This window comes from Nymphalis io, chromosome 10 (genome assembly GCF_905147045.1).
Source record: "Nymphalis io chromosome 10, ilAglIoxx1.1, whole genome shotgun sequence".
Lineage (NCBI taxonomy): Eukaryota > Metazoa > Arthropoda > Insecta > Lepidoptera > Nymphalidae > Nymphalis > Nymphalis io.
The window spans coordinates 6099319-6117108 of NC_065897.1; the positions used below are offsets into that span (position 1 = coordinate 6099319).

The window sequence follows — 17790 nt, forward strand, 5'->3', positions numbered from 1 at the left end:
GGAGGCCAATGCTTCAACGCATATAACGTCCCACACCTGTCCCCGTTCCGAAGGAACAAGTCTCAATCCATCGGGTTTTTTGCCAATCTTATTCGTAATAGCCTGTGAATATCCCACTGCTGGGCTAAGGCCTCCTCTCTCTTTTTGAGGAGAATGTTTGGAGCTTATTCCACCACACTGCTCCAAAGTGGATTGGTGGAATACACATGTGACAGAATTTCAGTGAAATTAGACACATGTAGGTTTCCTCACGATGTTTTTCTTCACCGTTAACCACGAGATGACTTATAATCACAAATTAAGCAATTGTAAATTTAGTTGTGCTTGCCTGGGATTGAACTCACGATCATCGGTTAAGATTTACGCGTTCTTACCACTGGGCCATCTCGGCTCATATTATGGGGTTCAATAACATGAATATTATTCAATACCTCATTTTTAACGACAGTCAGTTATAAACTGACTGCTATGATAATATAATTATAATGAAGTTGGTCGAGTTAAACAACGACTCTAATCTGGCAACACATATTTTCATTTAAATTTTAGGAGAATTAGGTTTTTTTACTGTGTTCTGTAATCTTTTGTTAGTTAGTTTATGGGTAACGATTAAGTTCTTTTTGTTTTGTATATAGTTAAACTTAAAAATTTAATTAAAAATAATTATTTAGTCATAGTCTCATACGGTAAATAGGTAACCACTCTAGACGTCGTTTCTTTTTCTTTATTTAATTTTTATTACAAATAAAAGTTAAAAAGTGCATTTCTAATTTGGTATTATAGTTGTTAATTAACTCTCTAATAAGGATATAAACACAAGATAAAATGCTTACAATTAACAAAGTTATGAACCCTAAAAATATACCACTAAAAAATGTAACTTTAGTTCGAAACATTACAAAGAAAGTGAAAAATGTAAGAGATGTAGGTTATCAATATATGCAAAGAAGTAAAGTGCCTACAATGCATTTCCAGAAGTCATTACCGCGATTGCCTATTCCAGAATTAAATAATACTCAAGATAGATATTTAAATGCATTAAGACCATTACTTACCAATGAGCAGTATTCTTTGGCTGTCAAGAGAACCAATAGTTTTGTTACAAATGAAGGAAAAGTATTACAGGCCAAACTCATCGATAAGGACAAAGCTAATAAACATACAAGTTACATCTCAGATTATTGGTTTGATCTATATCTTAGAGACCGTGCTCCTCTGCCAATCAATTATAATCCTCTATTGGTATTTCAAAATGACACTAAGCCAGAATACAATAATCAGCTAATAAGAGCAACTAATTTACTAATAAGTGCGGTGAGATTTATGTTGTCCTTAAGAGAACAAATTCTTGACCCAGAAGTGTTCCACTTGCAACCTAAAAAAAGTAATACATCTCTATTCAGAACTGTTACTGGGTTACTTCCAGAAAGCCTATCATGGTAAGAAATGATTATATTTATTAACAACAAAATATATGTGTTTATTTTTATTCTTGACTACCCCATAAGCCTTGTCAGCTTGTTTGAGTGCTGCTTAAATTAACAAACATAAACTCTAGACAAACTTACATATGTAATTGAAACATACACACATCAAACTTAATAAAAAGGAAAACAAAATTAATTTATAGGCAAGCTTTCACTAAATAAAGTAAAACAAAGTTATTTTAATATTATACATAGTATGAGCGTCCAGTCTTACTTAGAATATTAATTATTATACAATTACTAATAATACAAAAGTATTATTAGTTATGAAAGTGAACCTTTTAGCAAATATTTTATGAGTTTATACTTAAAATTATATTTTGTCAATTTTGTTTTAAAATTTAATGGAAATTAGCTTTGGTAGGAGATAATCTGTTAATTAATCAAATCTGTTCTTATTTAAAACAAATATTGCATGATATTAACTGGGTTATGCCAAAATGGCTATTAAATATGTTTGTGAATAAATGTTTGATATATTTTATACACCTACTGTACATTGATAGTTTTATTTCAAACAAGTGAATATCATTAGCATTTAAAGTTTAAATAGAATTTAATGAAGAATGTTTGAATGCATAGAATATAAATAAAAATACACTTATTTTGACTGTTAAATAGAAATCAAATATCTTAGAGAAGGTATATTGTATAGATTTGGTTTACATGTTGCCCTTGTTCTTATTTTCACAAATAATTTAATGTCTGGTTGTGATCCACACAAAACTATTATATCAATTTAATATCTTATTTCAGGTATGGTGCTTATTTATTCAAAGCTTTTCCTTTGGACATGAGTCAGTTTGGTGGTTTATTTAATGCTACTCGCCTGCCTTTGTTAAATAAAGACAAAATCTTTAAAGATCCAACTTGTAACCATGTGGTTGTTCAGAAAAATGGAAATTTCTACATCTTTGATGTTCTAGACTCTGATGGTAATAATACTATTCTCATATGAAGCTAAAACTATTTAAGTAAAGTAGTGAAAAATGTATGTGTAGTAGTGATGTTTAAATAATTTTATTAAGTTATAAATATATTCAAATATGTAAGTTTTTTCAATAATATTTATATACACAGACATTTCATGTTATTTAGCTCTACTTCTTAATGAGTAATCCTGCTGGGTGATAGTTTGATTGTGCACAAATTATTAAATTTATACATTGCTGTCAAAAATAATGTCATCCAAAAAATCAAAGCCAATAAGCAAAGTATTGATGACTTTTGTTTGTTTTTTTAAAATTATTATTATCATTTCCTAAACACAGCATAACAATTATACATTATTTTAATTTGCCTGATAGTGTTTCTACTTAGTTAACAACTATGACAGGTTATCTGTCCAAAAATTAGGCAAAATAACATGTGTGTACAATAAATAATTTATTTTCATAATTTACAGGCAATATTTTATCACCTTCTGAATTTTTGGGCAATTTATCAAAAATTCTTAATGACAATTCTCCAAAAGCTAACTACCCATTAGGGATACTGACTAGCCAAAATAGAAATGTATGGGCTCAGCAACGGACACATTTAGAAGAAATTGGAAATCACGAAGTATTAAGAAAAATTGATTCTGCTATTTTTAATTTAGTATTAGATGATTTCATTATTGGAGATAGTAAACATAGAATATTGACACAATTTTTACATGCAGATGGGTTAAACAGGTAAAATAATGATTTATTTAAATAGAAACTGTCTTGTGCCTTGTTTGGAATGATCTCGAAATTGGGACATAGATATTGAATTAATACACTTTGAAAAAAAAATGATACACAATATTTCAATGGAAATCTTCAAAAAACAAAATTATACATGTGGTATTGGTATGGGTTGGCACAAAGCACTATAAATACACAGGCCCACATATTATTCAAACTGAAAGACAGCAAAGTATTGCAGTTTGGTGGTAGACTGGTAAGTAGGTGTAACCCAAACAGTACCTGACTGTGCACCAAGCCTTACCACTATACCATTGACATCAGACAGACATCAACTGATTTTACTGTATGGTAATAATTTCTCTTTTTTTTTGTAACAATAATCAAAGTTATTACAATAATGGTAAATTTTTTTAGTAAGATGTGAAGTGAATACTGGCATTAATGTTAATGATATAATTATTATTTTGATTACAGATGGTTTGACAAATCATTTAGTCTAATAGTCACTAAAGATGGAATGTCTGGTATTAATTTTGAACATTCTTGGGGCGATGGTGTAGCTGTTTTAAGATTTTTCCAAGACATTTATACAGAAACTACAACTAATCCATTCATAAATCCAGATACAAAGTCTTCAAATAACAATATTACAGTTAAAAAGCTAGGTATGTTCAATATTCATAATAAAAAAACATTAAATTTTATTATTATTACTTTTAAGGGATCTAGCTGCTTGGTGTTAATATATCAGATCAAGGTATAATTGAAAAAAAAAAAAAAAAAACTTAATTATTGGAAATATTCAAATTAAGCATGCTACGACTATTGTTACTAGAATTATTTGCACCTAATTCTTTTAAGTCATAAATGCTCAATATTAATTCAATTTCATGCCAATACTGAAAATGTATTATATTACTTAAAGCAAGTTCAATTTGGACTGTATGAAATGAATCACCGTTTATATTTTTTATTTCAGTTAATATTTACATATTGTATTTTTCATTGCTAGCTTCAAACATATACTGGCAACAGAAGCCTTATGAATAGCATTAGCATAGTATTGCCATTAGCATTGCCTGACTCTAAAAATCATGTTAACTGTTTTATATTAACAGAGTTCAACATTGACGATAAATCAAAGAGTTTTGTTGAGAAGGCCAAAACGGAATACAAGGATTGGTGTGATTCATTAAGCATCGACTACATTTTATATGAAGGTTTAACAAAGGGAGCTTGTAAAAAATATAAAGTTAGTCCTGACTGTATAATGCAGCTTGCATTTCAGGTAATCTTCTTGCATATTTATTTTATTTTTGTCTCGGATACCAGGTTGTACTAGTATTGTAAATTTTGAATAAATTTTAGTTATTAGTCGTTAGTTTTATTCAGGTATTCCGCTGGTCAGATAGCTTTATTGTTCTCACATTTCTAAGAACGAATAAAAAACAAAATAAAGCTTATTTCAAAATACAACTAGCGCCGTCTAGTGACGAAAATGAAAAATTAAGTAACAGTATACAATGTGATTTGATCTTCAACACACATTCATAAATATATGACTTAATAATATAAATATTATAAAAAAAAATACTCTCTAGCGGTAAAACTGTAGATTTCAGAGAACAAAGTTGTTGTTGAGTTGTGTAAGTGTTCATCTGAAAAGCTCAATATTTCCTAATAAACGATTACTGAAGTTAAGTCAAATAAAATAGAATAAAATTAACTAATTAATTGTCAATTGTTTTAGGCTGCCTATCACCTTATTAATGGTAAATTTGTGGGCACATATGAATCTTGCAGTACATCTGCATTCAAGCACGGTAGGACTGAAACAATGCGACCTTGTACAAATAAAACAAAGGTAATATAATATTTTTTTCTATCACGTCGCTATTCTCAATGGAGATCTGTCTGTGTCACGAATACGGATACATTTTATGTCTCAACAGCCTGTGAATGTCCCACTGCTGGGCTAAGGCCTCTTCTCGCTTTTGAGGAAAAGGTTTGGAGTTTATTCCACCACGCTGCTCCAATGCGGGTTGGTAGAATACACATGTGGCATAATTTCAATGAAATTAGACACATGCAGGATTCCTCACGATGTTTTCCTTCGCCGTCAAGCACCATATGAATTATAATTACAAATTAAGCACATGAAAATTCAGTGGGCTTGCTCGGGTTGGAAACCACGATCGTCGGTTAAGATGTCTCTTCACTCACATAATAATATGGAATGACAATCCGACTGCGTCTGCACAGGACATAATATAGTGCACAAGTATGTGCGCAAACACAGGTGTACTATTCTCTCACTTTCATAATCCGATGGGACGGTAAATTCGATACAACCGGAGAGGGTTCAGGCGCAAGACGGCTTACGTGCATTTCGAGGCACGGGAGTATACACACTTCAAACTTCCAGGCTCAGCGCTACTTCATAGAAGCTACTCATAGAAGTATCGCGGAGATACTTTTCTAATTCTAAAAAGATAATCATCAACAGAAAAACTTTTTATCAGTCCGACCTGAGGCTTGAGCTGTCCTGGGCTCAGGATCTGCGCCCTTATATCTAGCCACTAGACCAACGATCCAACAATAAAAAAAATAAGACAATAATTAATTTCTTATAATTTTTTTAGGCATTTTGTGAAATACTCCACTCAAACAATCCATCAAATCAAGAACTTCGTTCAATAATGCAAGAATGTTCTTTATATCATTCGGAATTAGTGAAGCAGGCCGCTATGGGTCAAGGGTTCGACCGGCATATGTTTGCATTAATGAAGATAGCAGAAGAGAACAACATGCGAAAACACGAACTATACGACTCATATGAATATAAATTCCTTAATAAGTCAATTCTAAGTACTAGCACTCTGTCCGCGCCTAGTGTTATGGCTGGAGGATTCGGTCCTGTCGCTAAAGAAGGATTCGGCATTGGGTAACTTATATATACGTTTTTTTTTTTTAATTTTTTATGCTATATAAATTTTATTAAAATATTTGTTAGTAAATTGTGAAACACTACCCTTGTGGCCTTACATAAAAGGGTTGTTTAGCGGGTGATTAGTTAAACAATACTGTGCCATCTTTTTTCAAATGTTAAATCAATAATGTTACATAAACAGCCGCAAAACCGCGAGTAAGGACGTAAGCTTTCACTAATATCAATTCATATCATTTCTATGTATAAAATTAATGCACTCAAATAAATAAAACAAAATAAAACACATGAAGGAAGTAAGTAATTTAAGGGAGTGGTTTTATCTCTTAAGCAGCAAATTTACTCGGCGGTAGATATCTGTGTAGGTACCAGCTACTTACCAGATATTCTACCGCTAAACAGCAACACTTAATGTTGTTGTATTCCAGTTTAAAGGGTGAGTGAGCCAGTGCAACCATGGGCACAAGGGACATGACATCTTAGTTCCCATGGTTAGTTGCACACCAGCGATGTAAGGAACATTTAATATTTCTTACAGTGCTATTGACAATGAGCGCTGATAACCACTTTCCATCAGGTGGCCCATTTGCCCTTTCGCCTACTTTATATAAAATTTTCCAGGGAATATATTGCATGGGAATATGTTGCACTTTATTGGTGGTAGAGCTTTGTGCAAAGCTCGTCTGGGTAGGTACCACCCACTCATCAGATATTCTACCGCAAAACAGCAGTACTTGGTATTGTTGTGTTCCGGTTTGAAGGTTGAGTGAGCCAGTGCAACCACAGGCACAAGGGACAAACCATCTTAATCCCCAAGATTGGTGGAGCATTGGTGATGTAAGCGATAGTTAATATTTTTTACAATGCCAATGTCTATGGGTGTTGATGACCACTTACCATCAGGTGGCCCATATGCTCGTCCGCCCTCCTATTCTATAAAAAAAAAGTATTATCATATAGAACCGCATTGCTATTCTGTAAGAACAAACTACACATTTGACTCCTGAAATGTTGAAATACCTACTTACGGTGATAAGCTATTTTCATGCGTATTGTAGTCAATGTTTATTAACTTTTTCTAACAATAATTAACGATCATATTCTGCGGTTAGTTTTGAATTTTTTACAGAATAGCTCTACTGGTATTGAAATACGCGTTATGGGGTGCAAATATATAAATAAATACACCATATCGCTTTATTTATAATGAATCTAAATTATATTTTTTCAATTACAGGTACTCTGCCTTTCCTGATAAACTCGGTGCAGCCGTAGCCAGCTACAAGGCTCACAATAACAGCACCCAATTTGTTGATGCTTTACACAAGTCATTTGTTGATATTACAAAAATTTTATCCGATAATGATAATGAGAATAATGTAATTTAAAATTTATTTCGTGATTGTGTGCATTATATAAAGGGCTAAATCAAATTCCGAACTAAATACGCTTACATATCAATTATATAATCTATTTTGAAATTAAATAAATGAATTTTTTGATCACATATAACATATTGTATATTTTTTAGTACTAAATCTTATTTATTTTTGAAGTGATACTTCCTTCATGTTATAAAATGTGTAACTTTTTAGAAAAAAAAAATTTATGTATATATATACATAAATAGAAATGTAATAAATATACATATTTATATAAAACTATTTTTTTACAAAATGATTATTGTCGCTTAGGTTTAGGTTTTGCATTTTTATATATTTAGAAAATCATTTAAGATAAAGCATTTTTAAACTTGTTATTAAGTAAATAAATATACTACCCGTTTGAAGGTTGATTTTTATTTCTTATTATACTTTTATAAATCTGATATCAATATAACAGTAACCAGTAACAGCCTGTGAATGTCTTACTGCTGGGCCTACTCTCCTTTTTTGAGGAGAAGGTATGGAGCTTATTCCACCACGCTAAGGTCCATATCAATATAAATTAAACCTCAAATAATTAAATTTAAAAAAAAAATCTAGTAATCGCTTTTTAATATAATAATAATAAGTAGGTTAGTCAAAAATCAAAAATCTATTCGATATAGAAGCGTAACGCTTCTATACTTATATACTATACTTACTTATTGATTGTCATAAATCTACCACCGGTTCGGAAACACCTCAGACCTGAGAAGAACCGGCGAAAGAAACTCAGTGGGTTTTTTTTTATATCATCCATAAGTAATATACAATAGCAGAATAATATATATATATTTTTTCATTTGAAATAACCCGGAGGCGGTCGTTTCATTCCCAAAACCTCGACTTGGGCTAAACTTCATGGTGGCTAATAATACTTATGTTTGAACTTTGATGTATTACTGTATTTAATAAATATGTATGTTTGTAGCCCATGTGGCTACAATAATGCCCTTCGGACCGATTTCGGCCACGGCGGCCAATTTCAAGAGATTAGCCAACTGCGCAAGACATATTATAGTGCACAAGTGTATGCGCAAACACAGGTGACTCTAATATCTAACTCTCATAATCCGATGGGGCGGCAATCCGACGCAACCGGAAAGAGTTCATTCGCAAGACCAACGGCTTTACGTTCTTTCTGAAGCACGAGAGTGTACACACTTCTAACTTCCAGACTCCAGGCTGAAAAATCCAATAACTTTTAATTAGCCTGACTTAGTATTTGAACCCAGGTCCTCGGGGTCTGTGGGGTTGTATTTAGCCATTAGACCAGCTGTACTCAACCCGCGGTCCGCCACACTTTTATGGTTGGTCTACATCAATTTCAACTATTTTAAATTTGCAGAAGCTTTTATTAACACCTTATTAATTTAAATTACACAACTGTTTGTGGCCACGGACGCTGCAAAGTGCTTGAAACATCATGAAATAATATAAAAAAGTTAAAATATACGCGATAAAACCGTTCATAGTTGTTTAATTTCTTTAAAATCACGAAACCTAAGAAATAATTATTTAAATATTTTTGTTTGCGGCCCGCGACACCATGATTAGCACTTATTTGTGGCTGCTATAAATAAAACGTTACTATACCACTATACCAACGAGGCAGTCATTTGGCTATAGCCTGTTCCAACCACAAGAAGAATAAATCCAAATAAACAACTTTAAGACTGAATTGACACGATATCATTGGACGAGATCTTGAATAATCTATGATGTTCAATAGGGATTCGCGAAAAAATGGCGTTTTCAATGCTGCAAACTTGTATGGAACTTCGAAAGTGAAATTAATGTGATTATAACTAATTAAGTGGAATAGTGTTGTATTATAAATAAAGGTAAATTAATCAAGAACTGTTTGTTGTCCATGATACAGCGAACGATTAGCAAATCGCATTTAATTTGTAAATATGCGGTTTACCTTTACTTTATAGACAATATAGACATCTCTGGGCAAACCTAGGAAATCATGGAATCAAAATGGTATCCAAAAGAACGATAATAAATTTAATTTATACCCAAATAAGTATAGGGAAATACTTTATAGTCAATTTTTGTCACCATCATCATCTGCTGAACAGTGCGTGTGTACTTTTGAATTTTATAACTGATTCATTACTTCTACCGCTAATATACTTTTGTCTTCCTGTTCAATAGCTTAAAGAGTCAGTGTGGCAGTGTTATATACACCAGGCGCATAACATCGTAGACATGTTGCTTCAGAGTTCAGGCGCAAAGTGCCGACACCGGGTCGGGCCAAACAAAATATTATTGTATTTAACTGTCAAGAATTTCTTAGTAGTTGGCAGCTGCTGATCCTGTGCCTCTCTCTAGTGGTGTAGAATTGCTGTCGCGAGGGAGTAGAATGCACCTTTATTTGCACACACACGTCTTTAATATAACATCTCCTGCGCAGTTGGCTCGCCTCCGTTAAAAATAGTCGCTGTAACTGAAAACACACAATTAAAATCGAATCAAATGTTTATAGGTATTAAAGGAATTAAACATTCGAAAGTTATGTAGGTACCAGAAATTTAGGTATGGATGTATACCTTAGATGTTATGGGTTTTATACCTACACAAAAAGGGCAAATATCAACCAAGCAATACTATTTTGCCGAGATGGCCTAGTGGTAAGAACGCGTGAATCTTAACCGATGATCGCGGGTTCAAACCCGGGCAAGCACCACTGAATTTTCATGTGCTTAATTTGTGTTTATAATTCATCTCGTGCTTAACGGTGAAGGAAAACATCGTGAGGAAACCTGCATGTGTCTATTTTCATTGAAATTCTGTCACATGTGTATTCTACCAACCCGCATTGCAGCAGCGTGGTGGAATAAGCTCCAAACCTTCTCCTCAAAAGGGAGAGGAGGCCTTAGCCCAGCAGTGGGACATTAACAGGCTGTTACTGTTACTGTGATACTACATATTAATTAATCCATATCCTTGACTATATTTGCTATGTAGTATAATGAAATGTATTAATACTGTTTCAGTTTTTAATGTTAAGACATATCCTACTGAATCTACTTAGCAAATTTTAAGAGAACTGTGGTTGTTTCGAGTAGTAAAGTAATAGTAGCTACCTACTGGCTATTTAGTACCTACTTACTAACTAGCTGGGTGCATGAATTGAATTGCATATTTTAAAATAATTAAAAAATATGTGCGCATATACTGCAGTTTTAGCTGACCAGCCTGCGAAGAGTTAATTCAGCGACGATTGTTATTGATCTAGTCGCTTTCGAAGCTTTCATCCTGTAAAGGACACTTATTCATAGTAGTTCCATGTTTTACAACGATCAATTGTATTTTAATATTATACTTGTGGTTTATAATGTAAAATCCGCATGAAATGAAACGAATTTATATTATTAATACAGAAAAAATTAATACACAATTTTCGAATTTGAAATTGTATACCAACTAATACTTAATAATAAACGATTCTTGAAATGATGAACACAAAATTTAGTATTTTTTTAAATATTATTTTAATAATTTAATATTTTTTTTACTTCGGCCCTGTTAAATAAACTGTAGACAAAAAGTATAATAACTTACTATTAATATACTTTGGTATTAATATAATTTGATAATTATTATCCCTAACTTCAGAAAAACATTGTTTATTAGTTTCGTAAAAAGTAACAGAAAATTGAGATGAATGATATTATTATTGAAAAGAAAATTCATGAAATATGAAACTTTAAGTACTGACTATGAATATCGTACGATATCATGTCCGATATCGACGGCGTTCCAATTCACGTTTGTACGAAATGTTTAGTTATTTCAAGAGGCCTACATTTTTATGTTTTTAATGATCAAACAATAAAAATAGTGCTAGAATATACTGATTTATTAAGAACCGATATGATTGGAAAGTAAATTCTATTAAAATATATCAACTTTGTAAAAATCTGTTAAAAATATGAACATAAATGGAATGTTGCATGAACCATTGTGGCATTGGAAGTATGAAAATGTCAAAGTTCATTGTAAGGTAGAGTAGTTATGATTTTCTGATAAAAATCACATAATGTTTCTGTTTAATAGTCGAGTTTATAATAATAATAATTTAGAAACCATGACGGTGTGAAATATTGTTAAAAAATTCGGACAGGTAATGATTTTATTTATTCTGTTAGTAAGTACACAACAATATTGAATTTTATTGCGTAGATTTTATAATTAATTTAATTAATATTTGGATATTATTATTAAAAAAAGCATCACAAATAAAACTAAACTTCTGTCGCTTTTATTTGTGTATTAATATATCATAATTGTTAAGTCTCAAAATATAATTCTGTATAACGGTGTTCGTAATTTAAATATAAATTAGTTTACGAAACATTAAGTGAAATCTGTTATTTCTCTCTTTTAACTGTTTAAGAGTGTAATTAAAATTATTTAATTGCAAAAATCTCTTTGTTTCAGATTATTTTCAACTATATAAATACGAATTATTAACAATGTTGATTAAAGAATACAGGATTCCTCTTCCACTAACGGTGGAGGAATATCGAATAGCTCAACTTTATATGATAGCTAAAAAGAGCAGAGAAGAAAGTTCAGGTGAAGGCAGCGGTGTTGAGATAATTGTAAATGAACCATATGAAAATGGTCCCGGAGGAAAAGGTCAGTATACACAAAAGATTTATCATGTGGGTAGCCATTTGCCAGGATGGTTTAAAAGTCTTCTTCCTAAATCAGCTTTGACTGTCTCTGAAGAAGCATGGAATGCATATCCATATACAAAAACTAGGTACACATGTCCTTTTGTTGAAAAATTTTCACTTGAAATAGAAACTTATTACTTTTCTGATAATGGCCACCAGGAGAATGTCTTCAAGTTGACTGGAAGTGACTTAAAGAATAGAATAGTTGATGTTATTGATGTAGTGAAAGATCAGCTGTATGGAGCTGATTATGTGAGAGACGAAGACCCAAAACTTTTTGTTTCTCAAAAATGCAATAGAGGACCTCTTTCTGATTCTTGGCTAGAGGAATACTGGCGGGAAGTACAAGGGAAAACACAACCATTAGCAAATGGCAAGTCACTTATGTGTGCATATAAACTTTGTAGAGTTGAATTTCGTTACTGGGGAATGCAAACTAAACTGGAAAAATTTATTCATGATGTGGCATTAAGAAAAACAATGTTAAGGGCTCACAGACAAGCCTGGGCTTGGCAAGATGAGTGGTATGGTCTAACCATGGAAGATATTCGAGAAATTGAACGTCAGACTCAGTTGGCATTGCAAAAGAAAATGGCTGGTGATGCTGGTGAAGAAACTGATTTATCTGAAGAAAATTCAAAATCTTTAGCTGCTACTATGAGTAGCCTTGAGAAAAATGAAGACTCAGAAACTCCACTATCTACTAAGAAGAATAATATGGAACAAAGAGCTCAAAAGAATTTAAGTCCTGAAAGCACTCCAACATCTGAACCTAAAACAACTTTAAAATCGAGCCTCAGATCATCATCTTCAGGTTCCCTTAAGAGCTTGCAAACTCAAGTGGCTAATTGGAGAATGGAGACATTAGTAAGAGAATCAGAGACAGAAACTGGATCGGAAGACGAATTTTATGATTGTGAATCCTCTTTTAATAAATGGTCTTCTATGTGTTCGCTTGATGAAGCTGATATTGATATATCCCCAACACAAGACAGAGATCATAGTCAAGATGATAGTATATTTAACCCGTCTTTTTTAAAACGGGTCACCTCAGAAAGAGGTTCACGGCGAATTATAAATTTGCAAAGTCACCACAGTATAGATGGATGTCCAGAAACACCTGTTCATAGTTCTTGCCCGACAACAGTCCTGATTCTTGTTTTTCATGCTGGAAGTGTCCTAGATGCAAATATAGATATGACTGCCAAAAAATCTGATGTTACAACATTTAAAGGAGCCTTTGAATCTGTCATGCGCCAGCACTATCCAACATTAGTTGGTCATATTACTATAAAATTAGTTTCATGTCCATCGATTTGCACTGAAGCTCTTGGAGTATTATCAACATTAAGTCCATACAGTTTTGACTGCTCGCCCTCTACAAGCGAGACGCCTTCACTAACAAATGATCTCATACCAATTGGTGCCATACCACTCATTGCAACATCATCTCCAGAATATTATGAATATGTTACAAAAACAATTATATCTGCCAATATGGTATACAATGAATTTATAAAATCGGAAGATGGAAAAGGATTTAATGGACAAGTGTGTATCGTTGGCGACAGCATGGGCTCTGTTCTATCTTATGATGCACTGATTCGAACCTGGCAATATCAATCTCGACATGATAGTGAAAACAGTATTTTGGACACTGAAATAACCATACCAAATGAACCTACTGAAAATTACTTAAATAAATCTCACCTTCAAGCTCCTACCCCTAGGAGACGGTCATCAACAGCTAGTGACAATCAGACAAAATTAGAGTTTGAAGTCAGTGATTTATTTACATTTGGAAGTCCACTTTCATTAATCTTGGCTTCAAGAAAAATATCTGATGAAAAGTTCAAAGATATTGTAAAACCACCAGTCCAACAAATATTTAATTTATTTCATCCTACTGATCCTGTAGCTTCTAGGCTAGAACCGTTGCTGTCAGCTCGTTTTACAAATCTACCACCTATAAATGTTGCAAGATATGCTAAATATCCATTAGGGAATGGTCAGCCCTATCATTTAATGGAATTGATACAAAGTCATCCGACCTTGTTTGGAGATCATTTACAAATGCCGCCGACTCCAGTTCTACGAAGACTATCAGAAGCATCCGTTCAAAGTACTGTTAGTGGTTTAGCTGATAATATTCCATTAATTACTATGAATGCTCTTCAGCAAAAATGGTGGGGTACGAAACGACTGGACTATGCCCTGTATTGCCCTGAAGGATTGGCTAATTTCCCTACAAATGCTCTACCACATCTCTTTCACGCTAGTTATTGGGAAAGTTCCGACGTCATAGCTTTTATATTACGCCAAGTAGGCCACTTTGATTTAGCATTATATGGTCAATCAGAAGACAAAGAGAGTGCAATGTTCAAACCCGGCCAAGATAAAGAAAAGTGGATGAGAAAAAGAACTTCAGTTAAATTAAAGAATGTTGCAGCTAACCACAGAGCTAACGACGTCATTGTAATGGAAGGGTGTCCTCAAACATTTATAGCTCGATTCATGTATGGGCCACTGGATATGATTACTTTGACTGGTGAAAAAGTAGACATACATATGATTAAAGACCCACCTGCCGGAGAATGGACGCTATTATCGACAGTGGTAACTGATAAAACTGGAAGAATTGCTTATACTTTATCAGAAAAACAAAGCGTCGGTTGTGGAATTTACCCCGTAAGGGTAGTAGTACGAGGCGATCACACAAGTTGCAATTTTCATCTTGCAGTTGTTCCGCCACAGACTGAATGTGTAGTTTTTAGTATTGATGGTTCTTTTACTGCCAGTGTATCAGTTACTGGACGAGACCCTAAAGTTAGAGCTGGGGCAGTAGACGTAGTGAGATTTTGGCAAGATTTGGGTTACCTGATCCTTTACATAACAGGAAGGCCAGACATGCAACAAAGGAAAGTTGTCTCCTGGCTAGCTGAGCACAATTTCCCTCACGGCTTAGTATTTTTTTCGGATGGGTTTTCAACTGATCCTTTGGGGCATAAAGCTGCTCATTTGAACAATTTAATAACTGAACACGGAGTAATTCTACACGCTGCCTATGGCTCAGGAAAAGATATAAGCGTATATCATAACTGTGGATTATCACCAAAGCAAATATATGCTATTGGAAAAATAAGTAAGAAATATAGCAACACGGCTACAACATTAAGTGACGGATACGCATCTCATTTAGCAGACTTGAAACAACCGGGTGCGGTGAGGCCGGCTAGAGGAAATGCTCGCCTTCTTGTTCCACGGCGTCTGTTAGCACCGGTGACTTCTGCTGCTACTCGAGGCCGCCGTTAATTGCGAACTTATCTGTACCATGTCCCCGATAAATTTGGAGTAAGTAGAAAACATTTCGTTATCAGTAGGTTTTTATAATTGGTTAACAGATAAATATTTTGTTTCAACATAAATAGGAAAGACATACTTTCCTATTAAAATGTACATTTTTTCATAGTAAACATCTCGCGTACTCAATGTTATTGTAAAAATTTTAGCGCTCGTATATATTACAATCATAAAAAAACAATTAGTTTATCGTCACTGTGTACCTTACTAATTTATTAAAAAGTATTGTCTAAAATGTCACGTAGCGGACTCGGTTACTTATTAACTAAATTGTTATTGTACGTAAATTCTATTGTTAATCAATTTTTAAGGCTGGAAATTTACTAATTCAATGATTTTAATAAATAATATATAATTCTAGTCTTTCTAATTGACATATTTAATAGTATTGTGAATCGGGGCTTACATTAATATGCATATTAACTTACTCTAAATGTTATATAACCGCGCTTTGCTATTTATTATGAAACAAAAATACGTAGTATTAAGACAGCTTGATATTCAAAGGAATATCGTACTCTCCCCTATGCTGTACCTGTATATGTAACATATAGATCTGTATTACTATTTTTGGATATGTGTTTGTGTTCTATATAAGAAGTTTATCAGATTTAATACGTGTAGTATGAGTTTTGACCTTCCTGATAATAGGCTATTTGACACTTTATTTAAATTGATCTAAAGTTATTTGTTATCCGTTAATAAAGTTAAGTAGAAATTTAAAAAGACAATTTTATATTTGTTTAAACAAACGCACTAATAAAATCGATTAATTCCTGACATCACAAATCCTAAAACTAATTGACTTAAATTATATTTTTAGAAACAATTAACGATTCATTATCGGTTTATAGAACAAACTATATTAATTTAATGCATTTTTAGATTATAACATTAAATAGTATATATATGTCAAGTAGCCTAATTTAAGAATATATTATTTTATTATGTATATATGAAAAACTAAATTATTCTAAAATAACTTATTATTAATGTAAAAATATTCCTTTAATTTCGGCGTTGTTTATGATAACCTAGATATATAATGCTTATATTTAATGTTGTGAATATTTAAAAAATTCCAATTTACGATGTTTATTATGACGCCGAAATTAGTATGTTTTTTTAAATTGTGGACATAAATGTCACTGTACCTTCCGAATGATTTTCATTCCCTGTTTTTATAATAAAAAAAAAACTATTGAACTACAATTTTCGATATTCACTTATTTATATATAGATTTAAGATAGAAGCCATGCAAATAGTGATATTATGTACTTGTCATTTATTTATACTCATTCATTATATAGAGATATATTTATTCCAGTTATCAACTTCGTAGACTTATGATTATAATAATTTATAAAGCTTATTTTCTGACTTATGTATAATTGTCAATGCAAAATAATAATGTACTATTTAATATAGAAACATTACGTGCACGCAATTGATTATTATAAATATATAATTCAAAATGATCCGGCAAACAGGTAAAATAATTTATTTTAGTTCAGTGCGGTTGGTATCGTTTCGTTTGTAATATGACCAGTTTCTGTTTTAAACTAACGCGTATCTACCAGTGTACAGCAAGTACAAAATACAGATGATATTATCTCAAATATTTCTTGTTAGTATATTAGTAGAGTATATATATTTTTTTAATTTAAAAAATTATGTCATATAATATAACGCCAAGGTCAATATAATAATATATATTTATTTTAATATTCATAACTTTAACATCGATGTTTGTAGTAAATAAATATTAAAACTGCCCTCATCAAAATAATTCATTCAGAAAAGAATTATATTTGGTTTACTAGTTTGTTCGTTTGTCTATAAAAAAGTACAAATGTAAGCTTTGCTGCAGTCAGATTATAACTATTATTATTAGATAAAAAAAATATTTAAGAAAATAAAATAAAATTATTGTTAAATATTAAAATTTTGCTTAATAAGTTGTATGTGCGTTATATAATATGGATTATTTTACAGTGATTGAATAAATTGATATTATGAATAATAATTAGTTTCAAAATGTTTCATTTTTGAAAGAAATTACACTAAAGGATAGTATATTTTTCTCCAATACTAAATTTAACTACAAATATAAAAGAAAACAGATTCTATAATAAAATATTTATTCACAATGATTAATTAGGTATAAAACTTTTGCCGTTATCTTTTATATTATAATTTATAAG

General features: G+C 32.0%; 2 protein-coding genes across 3 annotated transcripts; both read left to right on the forward strand.

The window, feature by feature from the left end:
• Positions 1–606: 606 nt before the first annotated feature.
• LOC126771256 (carnitine O-palmitoyltransferase 2, mitochondrial) lies at positions 607–7597 on the forward strand. The gene is made up of 8 exons (XM_050491044.1): positions 607–1439; positions 2244–2422; positions 2893–3163; positions 3635–3825; positions 4279–4448; positions 4911–5024; positions 5803–6104; positions 7345–7597. Exons 1-8 carry the CDS (start codon positions 826–828, stop codon positions 7493–7495), a joined length of 1992 nt encoding a protein of 663 aa, XP_050347001.1. The 5' UTR covers positions 607–825; the 3' UTR covers positions 7496–7597.
• Positions 7598–11539: 3942 nt separating this feature from the next.
• On the forward strand, positions 11540–17454 carry LOC126771231 (protein retinal degeneration B). Of its 2 annotated transcripts, none has more exons than XM_050491004.1 (2): positions 11540–11666; positions 11984–17454. In XM_050491004.1, exon 2 carries the CDS (start codon positions 12019–12021, stop codon positions 15535–15537), a length of 3519 nt encoding a protein of 1172 aa, XP_050346961.1. In that variant the 5' UTR covers positions 11540–11666; positions 11984–12018; the 3' UTR covers positions 15538–17454. The 2 variants fall into 2 exon arrangements, with proteins under 2 accessions (XP_050346961.1, XP_050346960.1); XM_050491003.1 differs by having other exon boundaries at positions 11569–11690.
• Positions 17455–17790: the final 336 nt, after the last annotated feature.

What these genes read in the sequence shown, in the direction of transcription:
- LOC126771256 (XM_050491044.1), top strand. Translation starts at nt 826, where the DNA reads ATGCTTACAATTAACAAAGTTATGAACCCTAAAAATATACCACTAAAA. An exon ending in TATTACAGTTAAAAAGCTAG is followed by an intron (nt 3,826 to 4,278) that starts GTATGTTCAATA and finishes TTATATTAACAG; the next exon opens with AGTTCAACATTGACGATAAA. An exon ending in CTTGTACAAATAAAACAAAG is followed by an intron (nt 5,025 to 5,802) that starts GTAATATAATAT and finishes TAATTTTTTTAG; the next exon opens with GCATTTTGTGAAATACTCCA.
- LOC126771231 (XM_050491004.1), top strand. Translation starts at nt 12,019, where the DNA reads ATGTTGATTAAAGAATACAGGATTCCTCTTCCACTAACGGTGGAGGAA.